The sequence below is a fragment of the Balaenoptera musculus genome, chromosome 7, assembly GCF_009873245.2.
Source record: "Balaenoptera musculus isolate JJ_BM4_2016_0621 chromosome 7, mBalMus1.pri.v3, whole genome shotgun sequence".
NCBI lineage: Eukaryota > Metazoa > Chordata > Mammalia > Artiodactyla > Balaenopteridae > Balaenoptera > Balaenoptera musculus.
The window spans coordinates 35282157-35307659 of NC_045791.1; the positions used below are offsets into that span (position 1 = coordinate 35282157).

Sequence of the window (25503 nt, forward strand, 5' to 3'; positions counted from 1 at the left end):
GGTAGTTGAAGGGGTCCGGGTCTCAGGATATGGCTCCCTGAGAAGGTTACTATCAGGGATGAACAGATCATGGAGCCTTGCAATCTGGTGCCTTATCAGAATGATCATAAAATGATTACTCCAGAGAAATCTGAGGCAGGGGAAGAGCAGCTGATACCTGCTGAGCAACATGCCACTTTGGAACCCAAGAGGGGCAAGAACGTCACCTTTGCTCTCTCAAGCTGGATGGCCGCCTGCTGTTCTCTCTCTTGCCGAATTGCTTCCCGATCCTCTTCCAGAGAGACATCGGAGTCAGACGGCCTGCTCGTGTAGGAATCCGCTGAACCCTGGAAAGGAAAACCCGGAGTAGCTTGAATGAGGTGATGTGGAGCTTCTTAAATCATCACATCTAACAGCATCCTGGAGTGGGTTCTTCTCATTTGCATAGAATTTGATAAATATGCTCTATGCCGTATTGCAGACATAAATTTAGATGGCAGAATATAGTTAAGCATCTGAGTAATTCGGAAGGTAGCAATGTTATGAAGGGAAATATTTTGACTACATTAAGTGCTAGAAAGTAAACTGCCATGAAAATTATGTGATGCTCAGCCCCAATTCTTCTTGTTTTGTGCTAGCTTTATATTAAGCCCATATAAACTTGTGGAACTGAAATTTCATTCCATTCTCTCTTTTATATACAGATTTAAAGGAGTAAGAGATTTAGCCTATTACAAGAGTAACTCCTACCCATATCTTGGACTACAGATGATCAATTTAAGATTTCAACACAGCAAAGCAAAAACCTGAATTAGTAAAATGATTTTCAGTTCCAATGTCAACGCCATTGAACAAGGATGTCCTCAACTGAAGCCCATTCCTAGAAGGACTATTTAAACAATAATGAAATCCAGCCTGACTCATGTGGCCAAGGAATTTCGGGCAGTGGTCATCACTTGGTGCTCATGCCATAAGAAGAGATGAAAACCACAGCAGCTGAAAAGTTAAAAACAAAAACAAACACTCCAGAAGTTTGCTTTCTGCTTGCTAAAAGAGCATCATCCTTACAATTTCCTTAAGCTGGCATTAGAAGTTGATGTTTGTGTAGATGATATTTACACAGCAGACGTATTGATAAGACTGGTGTATTTGGCATGTTTCATAAACCAGGTACAGATTCTAAAAAGCGTATGCTTATCCATATAGCTGAGAATTTGCTACCCACTGCAAAAAAAAGAACTCTAAGAATGGCTGACTGCTGAAACGGGCACTTCGAAAGTTTTTTCTAAACTTAGAAATGTTAGGGTTTGTTTGTTTATACATTATTTGTGAATTTGCTGCCTGTAAGGGTAGCTTTGTCTCAGTAGAGGGTGTCATTTTAGCTGGGGTAGTCTTTCCCACCATAAAAAAAAATCCCAGCACAGATTTTCCTGGCAGCCTAGAACAATAATTCCTGGTTAGAGTTTTATCAGAATGCCCAGTAGAAGCCCAGTTCTAAATTCTAACTCTGCAACCCACTTTTGAAAACTTGATGCAAGTTCCTAGACCACTCTAAGACTCAGTCTCCTCTTCTGTAAAATGGGGATGTGGTTTACCTCACAGGATTAAATGGAATAGGATATAATGAATACCTGATTATTGAGCCCTGGCTGTCACACCAGCGTGGGGCTAGATGCTTTGCACACCTTATCTCACTGAATCCTTAGAGCAGTGGGTAAGCTGGGATTCAAACATGGGTAATCCAACCGTAGAGCCAGCAGTTTCAAACCCTACATTGAGCTGGACTTGATATTAAAATATTTACTCTAGGACCTGGCACATAGTAGGCACACAATAAGTAGACATTCTCATTTCTGTTTCCTAGTGCTGGTATTTCTACCTTGATTTAAAAAAAAAAAAAAGAGTTAAGAGATTCTAATCATTTTTTAGCTTACTTACATATGCAAGTTAAGTTGCCCATCTTGAAATGTACAGTATCCTTTTTTATTGTATTTGCTGCATAGAAAACAATGGTAAGTTTTTTTCCCCAGCTTTATTGAGATATAATTGACATATAACACTGTGCAAGTTTAAGGTGTACAATGTGTTGATTTGATACATTTATATATTGCAAAATGATTACACTATAAGTTTGATAACTGCAGTGTGTCCAAATCCATGCACTTCATGCAGTGCTTTTGAAAGTGCCCTTTACAGAGGAAATGTATTTGCTAACCAAATTATAACCAAACTCCTCTACGCAAATCTACTGGGGAGAAATCTGGACCTACAAAATAAATAAGTACAGGGTGACTATTTTATAGATGCATTCATTGCTTAAAAAAGAGCTACCTTGAAGTCCTTTAAAACAAGAGAGTTCTATCAGCATAAATCTTTTGTCCAAATTTAGGTATACCTGCATAAAATCCAGAGTAAGAGAGAAAGGAAACAATGTTTCCAAAAAATACATGAAAACGGTTTTGTGTTAGTTCTAGGCAATGCTTTGCTGAAGTGTGATGTGTGTGGTAGACCATTTTAAGGTGTTAGATGTCTGCGGAGGTGTCTGGACTATAAAGTGATTACAATGCAGGAAGTCAGGAAGGAGGCACTTGTTTTGAAAACACGTGCTGGGGAAGGCTAACGACTGCAGTTCACAAGAAAGCAGGCTGCCCAGTGGAGCAGTGAGTCAAACAGCTAAAATACACAATCCACTGTTGACACTAGGAGATGGCTAATTTCCTGAAACTCCGTTAACGATTTTTCAAATCCTGGCATTCAATCATATGCCCACACAAGAAGTGACTCAAGGGCTCCTGCAAATAAACTTTATTTTGAAATGTGAACAAGACTGTTAAGAATTTCGAAATTACTTAATAAGTTCTACTATTGCCAAGTATGTAAAAGCACACAATATCCTAAGAATATTGGTAGAGGGAAACATAAAGCACTGTGATATTTATTTTCATAATTACAGTGTGAGATTCACAGCATTTACTCTGTTTTTTTTTTCTTTCAATGACATCTACATTTCTCTGAATATGGAAATCATTGCTGCTGTCTCTCAAGGTCCTAGGGATAGCAGAGATCCAACATCAAGACCCCAAATTTGGCCCATGGACATGTTCTGCTGGTTTGGCACAGAACTGGTTTCTTGTTTCTATGGATTTTTATTTGATTTGTCTCAACTGGTTGATAGAGAGTACAGACAGGAGAAAGAAAGGAAAAGAAAAAGAATGTAGGTTGTTTACAAAGGCACAGAGAGCAGAAGAAGAGAGCCACAGAGAGGCAAGAGGAGACTGCCTGGGCCGGACCAGAGGAAGGATGGGGAAGGGAAGTGGGGCTGCAGCAGGCTTAATAGGACTGGAGGGTCGGGGGGACTGCCCAGAGGTCTGGTTAAACCTTTATGATCAGGAAGAGGGAAACTGCAAGAAGGAAATAATGCTAGATGCTAAGAGGACAGAACTAAAGATATAAAGGTTACTAGCTCTGGCCAAAGCTAAAAACTGCAGCCCCATCAGCCTTTTGTTTTCCAAAATTCCACTTCATAAAATGGGCAAAGAGCAAGGCACCCAACTCATCAAGTGAGCCAAACCTGGGCTGTTAATCCATGTGTAAGATGCACGACAGAGGCTAGTCCCTCAAAAGTTCCTAAGCAGAAACCATTGCAAGTCACATCTTTGAGTCTCCAAAGAAACAACTAAATTGGGGGGAAAAAATGGAAACAATTGCTGCAAGTCTTTTTATACATATATAACATTACATATGTATGTATAAAATAATGCATCCTAGTGAATATCAAAAGAAACACATACATGTCTTTCTATGAACATGAGCCCCAGATTTTTTCCCCCTTTTATTCAATATTGAAAACAGATTCCAGCCTCACACCTTTCATAAATCTTGAGTATAAAATACAAACGTTATAGAAACATTGAAAAATCAGTTAGTTTACTGTTGTCCTAGAAGAAGGAAAGTGATCTCAAGTCAAACAATGGAAAAGTTTCTTTTCCTGCCCAGAGAGAGAGGCCATGACATGGACGGAAGAGTGGCCATGGACTTTGGGGTCAGGAAGTATTGGGTTTGACACTTCTGCTAGTTCTTACTGGCTGTGTGTCTTGGGCAACTTATTTTCACTTTCTGAGTCTCAATTTCCTCCCCTTTGAAATGGAGATAAAAACACATACCTCACAGAGTTTCCCAGTGTTTGATTTGAGATGGAACATCATTTCGTTTACCATCATGAGGAAAATTCAGGAATTGCCAGCAAATAATATTTGACTTACTCATTAAAGTTTTTGGCAGTTTTTCAACATTCAATTTTTTGGCTGCCCTAGAGTTGTAGGATTTACATCTTGTTCTTTTTTTAAAAAACAGCTTTATTGAGGTATAATTTACATACCATAAAATTCACATAATTTAAATGTATGATTCAATAAATTTTTAATAAATTTACAGGATACAATTCACACAACAATCTAATATTAGAATATTTCTCCCACTTCAGGAAAAAAAAAAAAAAAACCTTTTGCCTATTTGCAGTCACTCTCCAAACCTACCACGAGATCCAGGGATCCACTTACTTATCTTGTCCTTTTAAAACTAAAATATACTTCCTCTTCTTATGAGTAGTTTTAGTATTTAGATATGTCATTAAATTAGAGCAAGGAGAAGGGAGAGTTTATAAATGTTTGATTTTAAAATGCAGTAATACTGGAACAGAACCTGGTTATTGTTGGAACTTTTGGGCTTTGTGGTCAGTCCTGTGCCTCTCACTTCCCACCTAGCTTAGCTGTCCATTCACTGGACACTGACCATCTGTCACTGGCAACAATGTGAGAGGACAGCTGCTTAACTTTTCTGAGATTCTATCCTCATCGGCAAAATAGGAATGAACCCTTCAGGGTTATTCTGGAGAATTACTAAGATGCCATAGTATAGCATAGCATACAAGCATAGTAATCGCACAAACAAAACCAGTGTTGTCCAGGAGAACTTTCTGCAATGATGGATATTCTGTATGGGTGCTGTCCAGTATGGTAGCCACTAGCCACATGTGGTTATGGAGCACTTGAAATGTGCCTGGCCAGACGGAAGAACTGAACTTATCATTTAATTTTTAAATGTTTAAAATTTTATTTCACTTTAATTAATTTAAAGGCAGATACCCACATGTTAACTAGTGGCTACCACATGGGGCTGTGCAGTGGTACGTACTCCAAATGTCAGCCCTTCCAGATCAGACAAGTGAATGTTAAACTTGACGTAAATCTGGTATTTTAATAGTTGCATTAAGTGGACTAAGTGAAAGTGGAATGTCCAGAGACACATATCACTCCCAATGGATGTGAGCTTGTTTCTTTCCACTGAGTTTGCAATGCCTTGACGATGCACTTTTCCACAATGTAGAAGGAACAAAGCTCTTTCTTGATTACTTTCCCAGATTTCCCAGGGTAGATAGGTAAAGAGCCCCCTCGTGAGGCTGCCCTAGGCAAAAAGGTCTCATAGGCAACATGTATCTTTACAGGATAGCCCCTCACTTTCTTGCAGATGCTTTCTTCTCCTCTACCCCCTTCACCAAACATGTCCAGAGTTCTTTGCAAGGGCACCCACCCAGCCTAGCAGGGTCCAGGCTATGTTTCCAAGTAGATACGCCTGGGCAGTGTCTAGAACATAGCAGAACCTCAACTTCGTTGCAAGAAAGACACTCTCGCTCCCATCAAAATCTATTCTTTGGGGGCTTCCCTGGTGGTGCAGTGGTTGAGAATCTGCCTGCTAATGCAGGGGACACGGGTTCGAGCCCTGGTCCGGGAAGATCCCACATGCCACGGAGCAACTAGGCCCGTGAGCCACAACTACTGAGCCTGCGCGTCTGGAGCCTGTGCTTCACAAAAAGAGAGGCCGCGATAGTGAGAGGCCCGCGCACCGCGATGAAGAGTGGCCCCCGCTTGCCGCAACTAGAGAAAGCCCTAGCACAGAAACGAAGACCCAACATAGCGACCAATCAATCAATCAATAAAAAAAAAAAAAAAAATCTATTCTTTGGTCCATGATTTCAAGTTCTTCTAGGGTGGTTGGTTAATTGATCAAGGTTTATGCTAACTGGGTGTGATGTTGTTAGCAGTCCCACCCCCCATAACATGAGATTTTTTTTTTTTTAGAATTATGGTTTTCAGTGCCCTAATCCAGAGCACTGGATAAAGTGTACATTATCAGCACTTTGGCAGAACAAGGAACTTTTGAAATTATGCCTCAGAGATGACAACTTAACTTTGCTCTAAGATACCTTGTACCGTGTCTTGTAAGCAGAAGGTCTTCAAATATGTTGGCTGAAAGAATAAGGCAAGCTCTGCAGCCCACTTTTATTGGACAGAAGACCAGCAATTTATCTGACTAAGCTCCAATTTTAGGCTTCAAAGAGCAGTCAAGGGCAGCAAAGGAATGTGTTCAGAAAAGGCCATAAACGGAAAGGAAAGAGAATGAAAGCTTACTCATCCCTTACTTTATGTGAGTCACTAACTTATGAACTTTAGATTATCACATCAACGCTACAAAGGAGGTTACGATTATCCCCATTTTATAGATGAGGCATCTGAAGCTCAAACAGGCAATAAGAACTTCCCTCCATGCCACTATCATAGGGCACATTGCAGGGTGCAGGAGAATGGGCAGAATCTTTTTTTTAATTTCCTCCACAAAATCTGGTGCAAACTTACATTAAAAAGTCAAACATTTTAGTCGCCTTCAGTAAAAGAAAACAACCTTCTGCAATATTTTGTTAACGTAGATCGTACACCAAAATCTCACTCGCTAGGAACAATGGATGCAAGTAAAGAAATGACATTCTTAGATCACGGAAAATTGGAGACTGCTTTTCAAAAGACACGTTTGCTATTTCTAACTTCACATGGTATCTCTAGATTATCAAGGTTTTGGTTTGTGAATTTCATTGAGTTTCTGCTTTAATGACAGGATTTTTACTCAGCATTTTAGCTATTGGTAGGAGATTTTAAGGCCCCCTTGAGTTTTCTTTTTCTCTTAAGTGATAACTCCTCCAGTTGTGTTAAACTACTTATTTACAGGTTACTTCTTATAACTAAATTATAATTATATATCAATATGTAGTTAAAAACAAAATGCAGGCTTTGTCTAAATTATCTGACTAGTGGAATCCAAATTAATGGGTTCTATTATAAGTGTTTTTACATAATTTATTTAAAAGGAAGTAGTATTATTTAGAAAACTTAGCCAACCTATCCTTCTTGTTATGTTGACTAGTTTGGCAACTGCTGTAATTGCCTGGTTTCGGATAGGTATTTCTTTTCTTTTTTCTTTTTTTTTTTGCATTTTTTCTTTGACTTTTATTGAGATATAATTGACATACAGCACTGTATAAATTTAAGGTGTATAGCATAATGATTTGACTTACATATATCACAAAATGATAGACAGGTATTTCTTTTGATTGGTAGTCCAAGGAGACCCATCAGTGGCAATACAATAACAGCAGAAAAGTTTCAATTGGCCTCATAAGTATAAAGAGGGAGGTGACAAAAAGGCCCAGATGGAGATGAAAAGGAAATCTGTGTCAGTCATGGCCATTTAGGAGCTTGTGGGAAAGGAGAAGTTGCAATGTGGGGCTAACAGCAGATCTGCAAGTTAAATCAGTGGTGATGTTGGTAACGGGGGCAGATTCCTCTTATCTTGGGCTACTATAAGGATTGCAGTTTCATATGGTTCAGCCTAATACACTGGGGGAAGAACAAAAGATATAGATTACTTTATATGGATCCTATTTCACCAAACTGCTTTGATAATCAGTGCATGATATCATACAAGATTGTAAGAAGTGCTACATCAATGAACACAAGTAGTAATAAATCAAAACCCTCTGTGAGACTAAAGGGCAACAGAAGTTGAAAAAAGTCATGATCACGTTTTGCATACAATAAGAATGTTATTTTAATGGTACGGATGATGAGATTATGGAGCTCACTCTCCTTCTGGGAAAGGGAAAGTGACTGCCTGTTGGGAGAAGGTGGCCTCAAGCAGTCAAGCTTTACTTTGTACAGGTCACAGAACAACATCATGGAACACTGAGCAGCCACCCCAGGAACCAGCCCTGCCTGGTCAGAACTGAGAGCTTCTGACCAATCCACGTGACACAGGTGAGTGTCTGGGCGGCTACACCTGGCCGATTCCAGCACCGGCACCTGCAAGCAGTAGCCACAGCACAAGGTCCTTCATGCAAGGGCGGCGGCTAAAGCTGCACTAATCTAGTTTCAGCAGAGATGTTAGAAAGGAAATGAATATATTTGCTCAGAAAATCCTGAATGTGCTGCTGGTAGCTGCAGAACTGCATAGTGATAAGGCAACTAATGGTTTCTTGTAAATGTGGGCGTCTGTGACCCTTCTGGAAAAGTGATTGACTGACACTTCACATTCCCCCAGAGTAGTTTACAAAGTAGCCCACAAAACACTACTTTTATGTTGTGGTCTATTTTCTTGAGAGTCATATTAGAGACCTGATAACAGTAAATATGTTTCTCCTAAAAGTAGCTCCAGGCAATTACTTGTATTTAAAAAAAAACTTTTTTAAAGACTTTTCCTTCTGTCATATAAAGGGAGGAATAATATAGGTTGCTTTAGAAGAAAGTAAGGGAAGGACTTGAACCTCTCCTGTATCATTTCTGTAGCCTCAGAAATGGTTTGATGAAAAATTATCCTTCATTCTTTGAAAATATTTTGTATTCATAACGTTTCTCATTAAAGGGATGCATATTGACTGCATCAAGAACAGAAACCCCTCTCCAGAGATGGCTGCAGATGTGACGGAAGCCAAAATGAAGCATCTACTTCATTTCAGGCAGAGATCATGTCTTCCCCACTTTTGTTGTCCTCAGAGCCACCAGCACAGAGCTTTGCACCTCAGAGGAGTTCAAAACTATTTACTGAATGAAAAAATGAATAAGGAGGTTTCAAGGGGAGGAAAAGAAACACAAATGGACTGCCCGGTAATGCCCAGACTTCACCCAAGGGGAGTATACACTTTGGGCTTCCAGATGTTGCTGGAAACCATGTTGGAAGGAAGAGTGAACACCAATGTTAACTTGACAAAATGATATGAAAGTGATTTGGAAAACTTAATATTCAAAAATCTCTCAGAAAAAATGTAAAAAAAAAGAATAAAGAAGGAGAATTAACCTTTTTAAAATAGATATTAAAACATTATAAAACTGCAGAAATTAAAAATGTTTGGTTCTAGCACAGATCAAAGAAATAAGAGTCCACAAATCAACCCCTATATATTGCTAATTAATATTTAACAGGGGGACTTCCCTGGTGGCACAGTGGTTAAGAATCCGCCTGTCAATGCAGGGGACACGGGTTTGAGCCCTGGTCCGGGAAGATCCCACATGCCACGGAGCAACTAAGCCCATGTATCACAGCTACTGAGTCTGTGCTCTAGAGCCCGCGAGCCACAACTACTGAGCCCGCGTGCCACAACTGAGCCCGCGTGCCACAACTACTGAGCCCACGTGCCACAACTACTGAAGCCCATGTGCCTAGAGCCCGTGCTCCACAACAAGAGAAGCCACCGCCATGAGAAGCTCGTGCACGGCAACAAAGAGTAGTCCCCGCTCACCACAACTAGAGAAAGCCCACATGTATCAACAAAGACCCAATGCAGCCAAAAATAAATAAATATAAATTTAAAAAAAAATACATATATATAACTGGAAACATTTCAAATCAATGGAAAAAGAGTGATTATTCAATAAACAATGTTGGGAAACTTAGCTGGCCGATTGGGGGAAAAAAGGTAGATCTCTATTTGATTTCTTATACAAAAATAAATTGCAGATGAAGATATTTAAAGGCAAAATTATATAGATATATCATTATGTATTTCTTACATATATACATATATTTATACTAGCACTAGCGGAAACTATGGCTATAGTTTTAATGTAGCATGCCAAAATGTTCAGAAGCTATGAAAAGACTGATTAATCTGACTACATAAAATGTTTAAATATTTATCTGGGAAAAAAAATACAAAAATGCAAATGACAGAAAAAGAAAAAATTGTCACATAAGTGACCTGGGCTTAACGTTCTTCATATTCAAAGACCACTAATGAAGTAATAAGAAAAAGATGAACAACCTACCTCTTCACCCACCAATATGGCAAAAAAATAAAAATAGTTAGGAAACAGAAAAAGGAACAAGAATGTACACTGAACACATGAAAAGGGCTTCAGTCTCTTTCCTACATAAATAAATATAACTTAAAATATGATACCACTTTCACTGATTAGATCAAAACATTTGATAATACCCCGTACTAGTGAGGGTACATATGTTGGTATGAGTGTAAGTTGGTTTTATATTTCTGGAGGTAATTAGGTAAAAACAATCAAAATAAAACAGACATAAATTTTAACCAAACCATTCTACTTGAAGAAATTTACCCTAGAAATATACCTATATCAGATATGTATATATAAATGTATATACAAGAATATTCACTGCAATATTGCATATGATAGCAAAAAAATCATAAAAACCTAAATGTTAGCCGTAGAAGACATGTTTTTAAAAGTAGGGTGTATTCACACATAGAATAGTATGTAAACACTAAAAAGCATGGCATAGACCTCTAAGTAAGTATGTGTAAAATTAAGTCACAAGATCAAATGGTAAAATAATCTGGCATGTTGTTTTAAAATTGGGTTAAAATAAATGAGAGTCTCTCTCTCTATATAATACATATATATGTATGCATACACACACACACACACACACACAGGAGGAGGAAAACAAACTTTCATTTATTACACTTTATATCTTTCTGTACAGTTTGAATTTTTACCTTGAGAAATTAAAAAAAACTAATATTATGTATATAGATATTCACATTTATATACACAATGTGTACTTTTTTTTTTACAGAGTTATGTAGCTTGAAAATAAATATGTACTTCTTTTTACAGAGTTATGTAGCTTGAAATTACCTGCCTTAACCTCAAATGATGATTTTGATAGGTGTGGTTAATGTTAACCACTTTTATTAATTGTGGTCTTTGGAAAAGAATATTCCCTCTGAAAGGGCTAGGGGCCCCAACAAAGGCTAGGTTAGTGTGAGTTTTTCTCTTTGACCACTAATCTCCTAAATTTGTGAAGCTTGTAGGTCTTAAGTTAAAAACAAGATGATGCAACTTAATGTAGTAGTTTAACTTTAGGTATAAATGCTATTTTTGAATTGTAAGACAGTGACTGATTTGAGGGTATATGAGAGGTCTGGTGGGTCCCTTATGCACACATAGCTACCCCTAGTTACCTCCAAAGAAGGAATCCTCCAGCATCTTACTGTCACGAGACCTGTACTCCAGGCTGCTATATTCCTTACAAACTTGCTATCCCTCCTTTGCTCTTTGGGGTCTTGACAGCGACTACACAGTGCCCAGCCCTCCCCATCAGCGTCGATCAACTTTATATGGAATCTGGAGTGGTGAAAGCAATAACCTTCCCTGGGTAGTGTCCTTCCTCCCCAGTGGGTTCAGAAGTGGGGAATGAAAACAAGGCTTGTTTTTTTGACTCCCATCTGATAACTGTGTTGGAGCTTGTTAGATTAGAGGAAATTCTTAGTTCAACCTTTGGAACTAGGAAATGAGGCTTTAATCAGAATAACATAGCACTTTACAGACGTTATCTAAAAGTCACCGTAAAAACGTTAAGACGTGGAGCTCATTATCCTCACTGAAGTAACCAAGATTCAGGAGAAACCAATAATCTGCCCAAGGTCATGCAGCTGGCCAAGTATGGTGAACTCTGATCTCACTGACTCAAAAGCCCTTGCTAATAGCTAATAACTAAGCCCAGTTGAGGTGTTGGTAGACACTGCTGGATGAGCAGATCACTAAGGCTTCAGGCTTAAAAACACTAGAATCTCTCTCTCTCTCTCTGCTTTTAGAATGAACTAACAATTACTAACCATGCTATGTTTTCCCCAGTAAACGATCTTGATTTCTCACCAAAGCTCTTTTGAGCCCTCACAGACAGGTCAGGCTGCATGCCCTAAGTCACCCAACCATGAGCTAATGAAGCCAAGACTTGCATTACAGGTCACAGCATCTCTTGAATGATCTCTAAGATTCTTTTGAGATCTGTTCTTAGAGATGTCTTCATAGTGCCAGGAATTAGGTCTTCAAGTACATGGTGATAGAGTATTCACTTGAATTTACACCAAAATACATGCAATCAACTATTCCTAAGGATGGGACTATCAAACTTTCAGGTTTTCTCTTCCCTTCCTTCAGGCCTATCCATTAGCTCATTATTATATCCAAAGTGGTCAGAGAGGAAATCCACACCTGCTTTTTTTGTTGTTGTTGGAAACTTTTGGACCAAACGAAAAAGAAAAATGTTGAGATAAAGTTATTGATTAGAATGAGTCTGGGAGAACTCATCAAGAAAAAGAGGGAAAGGACTCAAATCAATAAAATTAGAAATGAAAGAGAAGTTACAACGGACACTGCAGAAATACAAAGCATCATAAGAGACTACTACAAGCAACTTTATGCCAATAAAATGAACAACCCGGAAGAAATGGACGAATTCTTAGAAAGGTATAACCTTCCAAGATTGAACCAGGAAGAAACAGAAAATATGAACAGACCAATCACAAGTAATGAAATTGAAACTGTGATGAAAAATCTTCCAACAAACAAAAGTCCAGGACCAGATGGCTTCACAGGTGAATTCTTTCAAACATTTAGAGAAGAGCTAACACCCATCCTTCTCAAACTCTTCCAAAAAATTGTAGAGGAAGGAACACTCCCAAACTCATTCTATGAGGCCACCATCACCCTGATACCAAAACCAGACAAAGACACTACAAAAAAAGAAAATTACAGACCAATATCACTGATGAATATAGATGCAAAAATCCTCAACAAAATACTAGCAAATAGAATCCAACAACACATTAAAAGGATCATACACCAAGATCAAGTGGGATTTATCCCATGGATGCAAGTATTCTTCAATATACGCAAATCAATCAATGTGATACACCATGTTAACAAACTGAAGAATAAAAACCATATGATCATCTCAATAGGTGCAGAAAAAGCTTCTGACAAAGTTCAACACCCATTTATGATAAACACTCTCCAGAAAGTGGGCATAGAGGGAACCTACCACAACATAATGAAGGTCATATATGACAAACCCACAGCAAACATCATTCTCAATGGTGAAAAACTGAAAGCATTTCCTCTACGATCAGGAACAAGACAAGGCTGTCCATTCTCACCACTACTATTCAACATAGTTTTGGAAGTCCTAGCCAAGGCAATCAGAGAAGAAAAAGAAATGAAAGGAAAACAAATTGGAAAAGAAGAAGTAAAAGTGTCATTGTTTGCAGATGACATGATACTGTACATAGAGAATCCTAAAAATGCCACCAGAAAACTACTAGAGCTAATCAATGAATCTGGTAAAGTTACAGGATACAAAATTAATGCACAGAAATCTCTTGCATTCCTATACACTAACAACGAAAGATCAGAAAGAGAAATTAAGGAAACAATCCCATTCACCATTGCAGCAAAAAGAATAAAATACCTAGGAATAAACCTACCTAAGGAGGTAAAAGACCTGTACTCAGAAAACTGTAAGACACTGATGAAAGAAATCAAAGATAACACAAACAGATAGAGAGATATACCATGCTCTTGGACTGGAAGAATCAATATTGTGAAAATGACTATACTACCCAAAGCAATCTACAGATTCAATGCAATCTCTATCAAATTACCAGTGGCATTTTTCACAGAACTAGAACAAAAAATCTTAAAATCTGTATGGAGACACAAAAGACCCTGAATAGCCAAAGTAATCTTGAGGGAAAAAAACAGAGCTGGAGGAATCAGACTCCCTAACTTCAGACTATACCACAAAGCTACAGTAATCAAGACAGTATGGTATTGGTACAAAAACAGAAATATAGATCAATGGAACAAGAGAGAAAGCCCAGAGATAAACCCACGCACCTATGGTCACCTAATGTATGACAAGGAGGCCAGAATATACAATGGAGCAAAGATAGTCTCTTTAATAAGTGGTGCTGGGAAACCTGGACAGCTACACGTAAAAGAATGAAATTAGAACACTCCCTAACACCATACACAAAAATAAACTCAAAATGGATTAAAGACCTAAATGTAAGACCGGACACTATAAAATTCTTAGAGGAAAACATAGGAAGAACACTCTTTGACATAAATCACAGCAAGATCTTTTTTGACTCACCTCCTAGAGTAATGGAAATAAAAACAAAAATAAACAAATGGGACCTAATGAAATCTAAAAGCTTTTGCAAAGCAAAGGAAACTATAAACAAGATGAAAAGACAACCCTCAGAATAGGAGAAAATATTTGCAAACAAATCAATGGACAAAGGGTTAATCTCCAAAATATATAAACAGCTCATGCAGCTCAATATTACAAAAAACAAACAACCCAATCCAAAAATGGGCAGAAAACCTAAATAGACATTTCACCAAAGAAGACATACAGATGGCCAAGAGGCACACGAAAAGCTGCTCAACATCACTAATTATTAGAGAAATGCAAATCAAAACTACAATGAGGTATCACCTCATACCAGACAGAACGGGCATCATCAGAAAATCTATAAACAACAAATGCTGGAGAGGGTGTGAAGAAAAGGGAACCCTCTTGCACTGTTGGTGGGAATGTAAATTGATACAGCCACTATGGAGAACAGTATGGAGGTTACTTTAAAACTAAAAATAGAATTACCATATAACCCAGTAATCCCACTACCGGGCATATACACAGAGAAAACCATAATTCAAAAAGACACATGCACCCCAATGTTCATTGCAGCACTATGGAAGCAACCTAAATGCCCATCGACAGACAAACGGATAAAGAAGATATGGTACATATATACAGTGGAATATTACTCAGCCTTAAAAAGGAACAAAATTGGGTCATTTGTAGAGATGTGGATGGACCTAGAGACTGTCATACAAAGTGAGGTAAGTCAGAAAGAGAAAAACAAATATTGTATATTAATGCATATATGTGGAATCTAGAAAAATGGTACAGATGAACTTGTCTGCAAGGCAGAAATAGAGACACAGATGTAGAGAACAAACATATGGACAGCAAGGGAGGAAAGGGGGATGGGGGGTGGGATGAACTGGGAGGTTCGGATTGACATATACACTAACATGTATAAAATAGATAACTAATAAGAGCCTGCTGTATAAAAAATAAAATAAAATTCAAAAAAAGAAGAATGACTCTGGGAGAGATACTATGATTTAATTTATTTGAATCACCTTTATTTTTCATTAGGAAACATAAGAAGAGGCAGTGATTATTCGTATGAGAGCTGGAAAAAATAAGCAGTTCAGAGATGGGCTTTGAAACTAGACTTAGGTTGGAATCCTAAGACTGCCATTTACTAGGTATTTGCTTTTGGACAAGATACCTAATCTTTCTCTGCTCAGTCTCCTTTCTGAAGAGAAGCATATTAACCTAACCCATAGAAGTGCTGTGAAGATTGTGCACTCAGAACAGTGTAAGCACTCAGCAGGTATCTCTCCACACTGGTTAGCAAGCCCTCTTCCGTTGATGGATTTATCCTGGCCCTTTGCTTCTTGGGTGAGCCCATATTTGCTATTTTTAACCCCTCTCTCAAAAAAAACTGCATAGAGATGTAAAGCTTAAATTAATCAAAATGAGGAAGAATTAAAGGCTCTAGTAAGAACTTTGGGACAATTAAAGGTATTGGCTAAAAAGAAATTGAGAAATCAGGTTGGCTTTAGCTCTCCGTATTTTTTCTGCGTGCAAACGCTGTGTTCACTCAGGAGGCATTCCCTCTTCGGGAATAACGCAAGACAGTCAGTTTTGGGTTTTGGTCAGAGAGCTGCATGAAGAAGACTGCTGTCCTTCGCATGTGGGGATGACGCCCTTGACCCACTCTCCGCTCTGAATTGCATGGCAGCTCTAAGGGACTTGCCCGCCCACCAAGGCTGATGTGGTAGTCCTCCTCTCTAAGACTCCAGTGACTTCATCAAGACAGCCGGGGCTAGGGGCAGTCACCAGTCACGAGCACAGGCATGTCCTTTACTAACCCACCCACGCCCTGGGTTTCACGGCCAGTCCTGTCAACAAAACGAGCCAATCCATCAGAAACTTTTAGAACCCTAAACAGGTTCCAAGAGACATGACACTCTTTTCCCTTCCAAAAGCAGAATATGGGCTCTCTGGTCACAGAGTGAGCCCTCCTGTCTTTTCAGTGAGGAAAATAAGGCAGCAGTTGCTTTACTTAGCTATATTTCGTGGGGTTTTTTTTTAGTTTCTTGCTCTTTTTGCCTCCTTGAAATACATGCTTAAAAAATGAAAACACTCTCATTTTAAAGCTCTGGTGAATTTAAAAATAGGTCTTTTGTTATCGCTCTTACTCTGCATCTTGATAGATAAAGAAAAAATTCATGAAACATACACATAGATAATTCAAATGGCTGGGTTTGAAATAAACAAATATTTGAGTACCATAGTCTTATCATCTCTATTGTTAGGTGCTGAAACTGAGCAGGACCCTGTGGGGCCCTCCTGGGTACAAAAGCCTTTCCCATGTGTCCCCTATGTCTCATTTGTAGGAAAAAGGTTTCAACCTCCTAGACCTTCCCTGAGTTCCAAAGGGCTGATTCAAACAATTACTAATTAAGGAATGCATTACTAGTGAGGGAATGCAGAAGCAAAGGAAAGGCAGTCAAGAAACAGCAATGGGGCAAGGTCCTGGTTTCTGGTCAAGGGATATGCATAACAATCTGATACGTATCTCTGAGTTCTTCTACAGCCTAAGGCTCCCACCCAGGTGGAGGACTGTTACTTCAGGCTGAGCATAAGCAGTGGACCCCAGACTGGCTGGAACCAAAAGGCGGATGATTGAGATTCCTGGCACACCACCCTGTTACTTCACCACCAACCAATCAGAGGAAGATCACATGCCTTGCAGCCCTCCCCACAAATTTTGCCTATTAAAACTCTTCCTCGAAAACCATCAAGGAGTTTGGGCTTTTTGAGCATGAGCTGCCTGTTCTTCTTGCATGGTCCCTGCAATAAGCCTTTCTCTGCTTCAAATTCTGACATTTTGGTTTGTTTGGCCTCACTGTATGTCAGGCACATGAACTTGGGTTCGACAACAGTGTGATGGTTATAGAGCGAAACCCAAGTCTGGGTGAAGAGCCTGAGAAGAGAAGTAGGCAGTTCATACCAAAACACAAGACACACAACGTTCATTCAGGGGGAAAGCTTTTCTCTCGTTGGGTGCATCCTAAAAGCTCTTCTCCTGCCCCCAGTATTTCAGAGTATATAAAACTCCTTCCACATTGCCACAGCGAAGCTCAGAGAGACCCACAGTGCGGAAAAGGACGACCCTGAGAACCACAGGCAGCACCGGGCAGGCTGAGGAGGAGGAGCTTCCACCTTCCCAGCGCTGCGTGTACCGTGTACCTACGCACTAGGCAACTGGAACAGGGGAGACACTCGAGAAATTCAGTTCAGGGAGACTGAGTACCACAATGCAGAATCCAGGGCAAATGCACACACAACACTAAGAGTTCTCTGCCTAAAAAACAGGCAGAGAATAAAAAGGCTTTGGATGGGGAAGGTGGAGGTGGAGGTGGCCTGAGAAACAACAGTACTGGGCCAGTGAACAGCACTGCACGAGGGCCCTGGAAAGAAAGGGCCAGAGACATTCTCCTTCTGTTCTCCAGGCGGGGAGGGCACTCCCAACACCCAGCGACAAAGGATTCAGCAGCCTTGCAGAGTCTGTACGGATTACTGCATGCACAGTAGTGAAATCATGCCTAGCTGCTTGGTTAAATATATATATGTATATAGATGCATATACTTTTATATTTGAACCAGGTGAATCTAACTGATAACTGTTCCCAGGGTCCAGGTATCCCAAGAGGACAGAGCAGGTAAGTGGCCCTCTGCACACCAACCACACTTGGAGGTGCCTAACAGCGAACGATAGTTCACGTCTGGTTGTCTCCCATCCAGTATGGGATTCAAACTGACAAATACTTGTTGAAAAATTAGTATGGATGAGACCTGTGCTAAGTGCAGTGGTAGCATGAAGGTGAATAAGACGCAGTCCTTGCATAACAGGGGCTCATAATCTGCTAGGGCAGACAGGTCTGCAAACAACCACATTATGAAGGAGAGCATGAGAAGTGCTCTAACAGAAATACAAATGCAACTATGAATAGGAGAGGATAGATTAATTCTGTCTGGGGGAATAGAAAATCTTTGGGAGAAGGTGAAGGGTGTTAAACAAGCAGGGCTGTCAGGAATAGGTTGTACAGCATGTCATCAAGACAGGGCATTCCAGGCAGGGAGGAAAGCAAAGCCAAAGAGCAGGAAAGTAAAGGAAATGTTTGGAGAAGGATGAATTTTGACAAGTCTGTTGTCAGTATCGGGGTGGGAGTTGTGGTGGATACCAGAGATAGAAAAGGCATGTTTCATGCCTTTAAATGGCTTACAGTCAGGTTGAGGAGATGAGATATGTGTTCATGAAACAAAGCAATTCAGTGCTAGAACTATGTTATTTAATAAAAGCAATGAGGAGTTTGGGATTAATATATATAGCAGTGGGATTAATATATACACACTACTATATATAAAATCGATAAACAACAAGGACCTACTGTATAGCACAGGGAACTCTACTCAGTATTTTGTAATAACCTATAAGGGAAAAGAATCTGAAAAAGAATATACATATATATATAACTGAATCACTTTGCTGTACACCTGAAACTAACACAGCATTGTAAATCAACTACACTTGAATTAAAAAAAATAAAAATAAAAGAGAGAAGTGAGAGGGAAAAAGCAAAGCAATGAGGGCTACTAGCTTTAGAGTTGAAAGAAGGCAGAGTTCAGAAAACTGTAGATGAGACATTTCAAAAAAAAGGCAACGGGACCGGTTTGCAGGGCAGAAATAGAGACACAGGTGTAGAGAACAAGCATATGGACACCAAGGGGGGAAAGTGGCGGGGCTGGGGGGTGATGGTGGTGTGATGAATTGGGAGATTGGGATTGGCATGTATACACCAATATGTATAAAATAAATAACTAATAAGAACCTGCTGTATAAAAAATAAATAAAATAAAATTTAAAAAAAAAAAAAAAAAAAAAAAAGGCAACGGCAATGTGAACAAAGGCGGGAAGCAGTGCCCTGAGAGGTTCATGCTGAGGAGAGGTTGGAAATAAAATTGTAGAGGGGAGTAAATGCAGAGAACGGCAAACCGGGAAGCCAGGAGGAGGCGATGGCTGACGCTGCACGTGGGCAGGAGAGTATCAGACGGGAGGGGGGCACTAGGAAGCTCAGTCTGCAAGTGGGAAAGAGTGCAGTCTGAGAGACCGACGGGGAGATTGATAGGAAAATGGAGCACGAAGAGGGAGGAGGCAAAGGCAAACCCAAACACAGGTCAAAGGACAGATTCTAAAAACAGTTGACAGGATATAGGGGATACCTACACTTTACTGACTGCTTAGTGTCTGCTGGGCACTGAATGGGATGGGATGCTGGCTAAAGGTGATCGGAGGTGGGGAAAAACCCCACCTCCGATCACCTTAATTTAGTCATTTCAAAAAAAAAAACACCTTAATTTAGTCATTTCAACTCGAAGACCAATCATTTTCATGGTTTGTTTGGTTTTTTAAAAGCTGTGCTAAATCCATCAACAAACTATGAGCATTTTATCTATCTTCCGTTCAGCAGAGATGAGGAGAAACAAAAATCAGAGCTCGTAAGAGAGAAGATGTAGTAAAGGTGGGAAAGTTTTAAAACATGTCCTTTAACAAATCCAATAAATCCTCATTATTAACTTTATATTTTGGAAAAACATTCTTCACCAACTTAAGCTGTGTAGTTTCAAGGCAATACTATCTATAATATTACAAAATTAAAATTAGTAGATAATCTTTCCTCCAAGAAAAGATCACAGAGGATTTAAAAAGGAATGCAGATTGAGTTTTGAAAGTTGCTATTGAAACGTGGTCTGGTACTTGTTGCAGAAGTTATTTATAACCAAAGAGAGCGTAAAAACTGGCCATGAGGAACAAGCAAAAGGCGTGAAGGCTGAGGCTTACACTAGTTCTGAGAATAAGAATTTGAGAAACAAGCCTCTCCTTTTAAGCAATCACTGCTTTACTGAACAAATTCCAGGGAAGCTTGGTTTTACTGCAAATTGTATTACTCCCTTACAAAACTGGAACTACAATAGAACCTACCACCGCCTAGTATGAAATGCTGTATACATGCTGCGTATGAAGAAAAACTGAAGCTCACACTGGCAGAACACCCACACTTTACCAGAAAATAAATCACTACACATATTGTCAAAAAGCAGTCCTCATGAGAACAAAGTGGCTGCAGCTGAAGTTGGCAATGTTCTTCTTGGTGAATAACACTATCACTTGTCTTTCAATGAAACACCAATTTAAATTCACATGAAAACTCTGCAGCAAAAATGCCCCCTGAATGCCCGGGCAAAGTCCCCAGTGAAAGCACTCCTCAAAACATGGAAGGCTGTTTACAATCACCTTCTACCTCAGATGACTACATGAAGAAGGGCTCTTCACAAATATTAGAGTCTTGTGCTCTAGACAATAAAAACGAAGTCATCGTCTGCCCTGAGATATGTTCTCCCTATGGACAATGAGAAGACTATAATTGATTATATTTTGTTTTTTGCTTCAGCCACCAGGAAACTCAGAGCTAAGTTCTAGTTCTCCTCTTGGTATACATCTTCTACCTGAATTTACATTTTCCATGACCCTAATCTGCTTGTTACTAATTTGGGAGGGGGACTTTATATGGTCTTTTAATTCACCTCAAAATCTCTGCTAGATGAGGTGCAACCAGAAATTAAAAAAAAAAAAAAACCTACAATAATGTTCACTGAATTTTAAACTACCATTTGTGATGGGTGAAATTTTCTTCCATTTTCTTTACAGAAGTATTCAGATAGTTTTTTTGAGCCCTTGGTTGCTGCTCTCCACTAACAATTATTAAAATAACTGTTAATAGACTCTCTTTCCAGACAGGAGGTTTTTCAATCCCTTTCTTGCTGTCTGTCCAGGGTCCTGCTAGCCATTTGGAAGTTTCCAAATACGGAATTCAGTAGTTTACTGTGCCACGGGTTGGCCTAGCTCTGCTCTTGAATGCTGAGTCTGTGATTCATTCAGTATGTTTCTTTGTGTATCTACTAAGATTAGGTATAAACATGCATTGAATCAACTCAAAATCTTTGTCCCACTACTCTTTAATTCATCAACATCAAGTTAGAACAAAAATAAGGCAGGCTCATCTTTCATCTTTCTCCTCCAACATGCTCCGGCCATAATATGCTTCCAAACCTGCTTCATTCACAGTGTGTGTCCCACAGTAGGCACGCAAAAAACACTTGTTGAATAAGGAGGGGGAATGCCCTGATGCCTCCCTGCCCTTGTACAGGCTGTTGACTCTTATTTGAAAAGCTCCTCTCCTCCTGTTCATCTGGCAAACTCCATTTCATCCATCCACTGAGTTGTAACTGTTTGTATGTGGAGCTGTTTTCCTTTCTGACAATAACTTCTCAGGGCAGGTACTGCATTTTTTTCATTTTTGTGCCTCCAGCATGGGCTTGGCACATGGCAGATGTCTTATATCTGTAGGAAGGAAGGGAGGGAGGAACATTTCTTTGCACTGCTCTTCAAAAAGAACGTATGGCATTTTACTAGCTACTCAGAGCTGCATTCAATGGAGAAAAATGCTTGCCTCCAATTTTTCAAAACCACCCCTGCAGAAGCAGATTGAATTTTGTGTTTCACTGAATCCATCCATTCATGATTAATTGGGTAGTTAAGCACATCTAGTTACATGTGCAGCTGGGAATTCCTCCAGCTGTCATTAATTTTAATAAAGATTCAAATCCTCAGTATTTGTCTGCTGAAATGGAGCCACTGTTACCCCTTAGCCAATCAAAATCGAGTAACAAACTGTCCATTATTGACAAACAACAGAATAATTTACGAAAGCTATAAGTATGCAAACTCCATTTGCCCCTTTGGTTACTGCCATAATAAATGTGATACCATTCAATCTCCTGTTTTCTTCTACTAACCGGGTTAAAAAAAAAAAAAATCCAGCTATATTCCATAAATCAGGGAACCCTGAGACATTCAACATAAAGACAGTAACAATTAGCAACATGCTAACGACTGAAATTGAAATAAATACATCTCTTTGGCTTCCAGGTTTATTAGCTGGGTGGGAAGAGAGGAAGTACACCTGATGCCTATGCGGCAGCTGGCAAGGAAACATTCTGAAAGGTAATGCAATCTTTTCCAAAAAGAAGAACTAGAATGCTCTCATTTCCCCTCATAGTCTGCAATCAAATAATGAAGTGCGAACACGATCCAGCTCATTTTGGCTGTCAGCCTCTCAGCCTGGTTCGAGTGTGTGCCAGGATCGTGTGCTATTAAATGTAACCAAGGCCTGCAGATGAACCTAAAATATCCAACCCATTCTCCAAAGAAGGAGAACACGAAAAGCTCAGCCTCCATGCCTACTCATTTCTTTCTCCCAAACTGGAATTCTCACCAGCCAGTTGCTTGTCACCCATTGTCACTCCATTGGCTAATATACTGTATTATCAATTTACAGTTTCACATATGCTGCAGATAATGCAAAATGCATCTTACTTCCACCTAACACATCTTCCATATGTACACTTGACTTTCAAGCTAAAAATCCAACTCTGCAGCAGAGAGGAACAATTCATAGGCTTAAGAAATGGATAATTTGATTGTCAAGGCCAAGTGTTTGCAGGTCTTGGGTAGATGACTTGTTCTCTTTCATTCAGAGTCCTAAAGAAAATAATACTATGACAGAATGGCCACAAATATGTATATTATACCTGACGATATAGAATGGGGATCAGGTTCCCCTTCCTCCTTCAAGTATCAGTTGCCTTATGTCAGGGCAGGGTCTTTAGCTAATAAATGATTACTCTTCACATCCCAGGGAAACATCACTGACAGAAGCCTCACCAAGGGAAAGAGAACCAAGTGGGATAGGGATCTGAAGAAACTAACCAGAAAGGCCCTCCCTGCACTCAAGGAGGGCTAGACGTCAAGAAGCATTCACTGACTGGAAGTGGGAATATATCATTTCCTGTCTGAAGTAATTTCCTAATGCAATCGTTTACAAACAAAGAATACTCAACTTCTTACAATCAAGTTCATATTCAACTCAATGGGAGCAAACCCTGATATAGCCAGATCCCCTTAAGTAAAAAGGGTGTTTAGCCAAAACCCTACCTTGGTTTCCTTCTAGCTCTGCATAAACAGCTACCTCACTACCTCATTCTATCTTTCTACACACACACACACACACACACACACACAAACACACACACACACTATAATCAACCTACTCAGTAGCCACCAGGAGTTGCAGCAGACCCAGAATATAAAAACTGGCTTTTTTCCCCAAATAGTTTAGGGACCCTGTATCAAAAAAGAACTATTCAGATGCATTTTTATCTTAGAAATCCTCAACTCAAGTGTGATCAACAGTGCAAGAACATTTTAAAAGAAGCAATTTATCAGCTTCTTTAAATAAGAACTTTTCATGTTTCATCACGAGTTTTTTTTTTTTTTTTTTTTTTTAAAGATTGCAACTCACTGAAGGCTCAGGTGATGGTTAGCATTTTTTTTTTTTACTTTTTAATTTTTATTTATTTATTTATTTATTTATGGCTGTGTTGGGTCTTCGTTTCTGTGCGAGGGCTTTCTCTAGTTGTGGCAAGCGGGGGCCACTCTTCATCGCGGTGCACGGGCCTCTCACTATCGTGGCCTCTCTAGTTGCGGAGCACAGGCTCCAGACGCGCAGGCTCAGTAATTGTGGCTCACGGGCCCAGCTGCTCCGCGGCATGTGGGATCTTCCCAGACCAGGGCTCAAACCTGTGTCCCCTGCATTGGCAGGCAGATTCTCAACCACTGCGCCACCAGGGAAGCCCATCACATGAGTTTTTAAAATGAGAAGTAATTGAAGACATTGGGTGAAATATTAATAAAGCCAAGAATAAAAGCAGAAGATTTATTTTCACTCTTTTGCAGGGGTAAAAATAATTGTCCGATATTTTACTGTTTGTTGAAGTATTAATAGTAATCATAATTGGGCATCAGCACCTATATAAACATTACAAATAAACCACTGTTTCTAGCTACTAGGGCAGAGGGTAAGAGCCTAAGAGTAATCATTGCATCTATAAAGCCACCAATTCGTTCACAGCAAGAACAGTTCCTTCAGATTAGCCTTACTTTTAGGAAATACCTGAGCCATTGTCATGGATGGGGCATAAAGGGAAGAAGAAATTCTCTAGTCCTTAACTTTCACTGTCTTACTATTTTCATCTGATTATGATTTAAAGGGTAAAAACTACAGTCTTGTCCAGCAACAGAAGGACCACTCCATGTCGATGGCCCTAAGACAGGCTCCGGTGTACTTCCCCAGCTTCGTCTCTCACCCCTCCCTGTGGCCTCCTTCACGCTACACTGAAAGCTTGTAGCTCCCCAGTTTCCTGAATGCATCATGTAGACTCCTACCCTGATGTGTCTCTTCAATACTTCCATCCTAATTCCTACGCATCCTGAAAGAAGAGGCATGTCCCGTTCAGCATGCTTTCTGGGATAACCCCCTGTAGCCTTGCTTAGTGAAAACTGCTGTGTGCATTTGTTATCACTGCACTTAGATTATTTAATCATTATCCCCCTGTGTGTTCCTTCCCCACTGGCCTGTGCCCTCCATACAGGCAGGAACCATGCTTTATTCATCTCTTTTTTGTTTTCCCCCATCAGGGTTAAACTCAGTGCCTGGTTTTATAAATGTTTATTGAATGAGGGAACATGTAAATAAGTAAATAATTATTATAGAGAAGCAGAGAACAGAAGGTAGGAAAAATAGCACAAGCAAGGGCACTAACATATGACCAGATACATTCATTACAGTTATGGATGAGCTATAGCCCTAACAATCCTCTGCTGTGTCCTAAAGCTGTACTTTGTTAATATTTTTTCCTTGAATTGGGTCCTTAATATACTGACCATCAAAGAAATAGAAGTAAGCCACCCAAATTATTCTAGAGAAAAATATCCTATCTTTTAAAATAAGCCTTTTTATACTCATCTTCCATGTCTTTATTTTTAATTTAAAATAGAAGTGGAGGGCTTCCCTGGTGGAGCAGTGGTTAAGAATCCGCCTGCCAACGCAGGAGACACGGGTTCGAGCCCTGGTCTGGGAAGATCACACATGCCGTGAAGCAACTAAGCCCACGCACCACAACTACTGAGCCTGCGCTCTGGAGCCCACAAGCCACAACTACTAAGCCTGCGTGCCACAACTACTGAAGCCCACGCACCTAGAGCCTGTGCTCCGC

At 39.7% G+C, this 25503-nt stretch overlaps 1 protein-coding gene across 3 annotated transcripts in view; it reads right to left on the bottom strand.

Moving 5' to 3' along the window:
* Positions 1 to 25503, bottom strand: part of CACNB4 (calcium voltage-gated channel auxiliary subunit beta 4) — a 259470-nt gene that overhangs the window by 58003 nt on the left and 175964 nt on the right. For all 3 annotated transcript variants that reach the window (XM_036857324.1, XM_036857325.1, XM_036857323.1), the window contains one exon: positions 207 to 326. In XM_036857324.1, coding sequence (XP_036713219.1) covers positions 207 to 326 — 120 coding nt within the window. The remainder of the gene's footprint in view (positions 1 to 206; positions 327 to 25503) is intronic.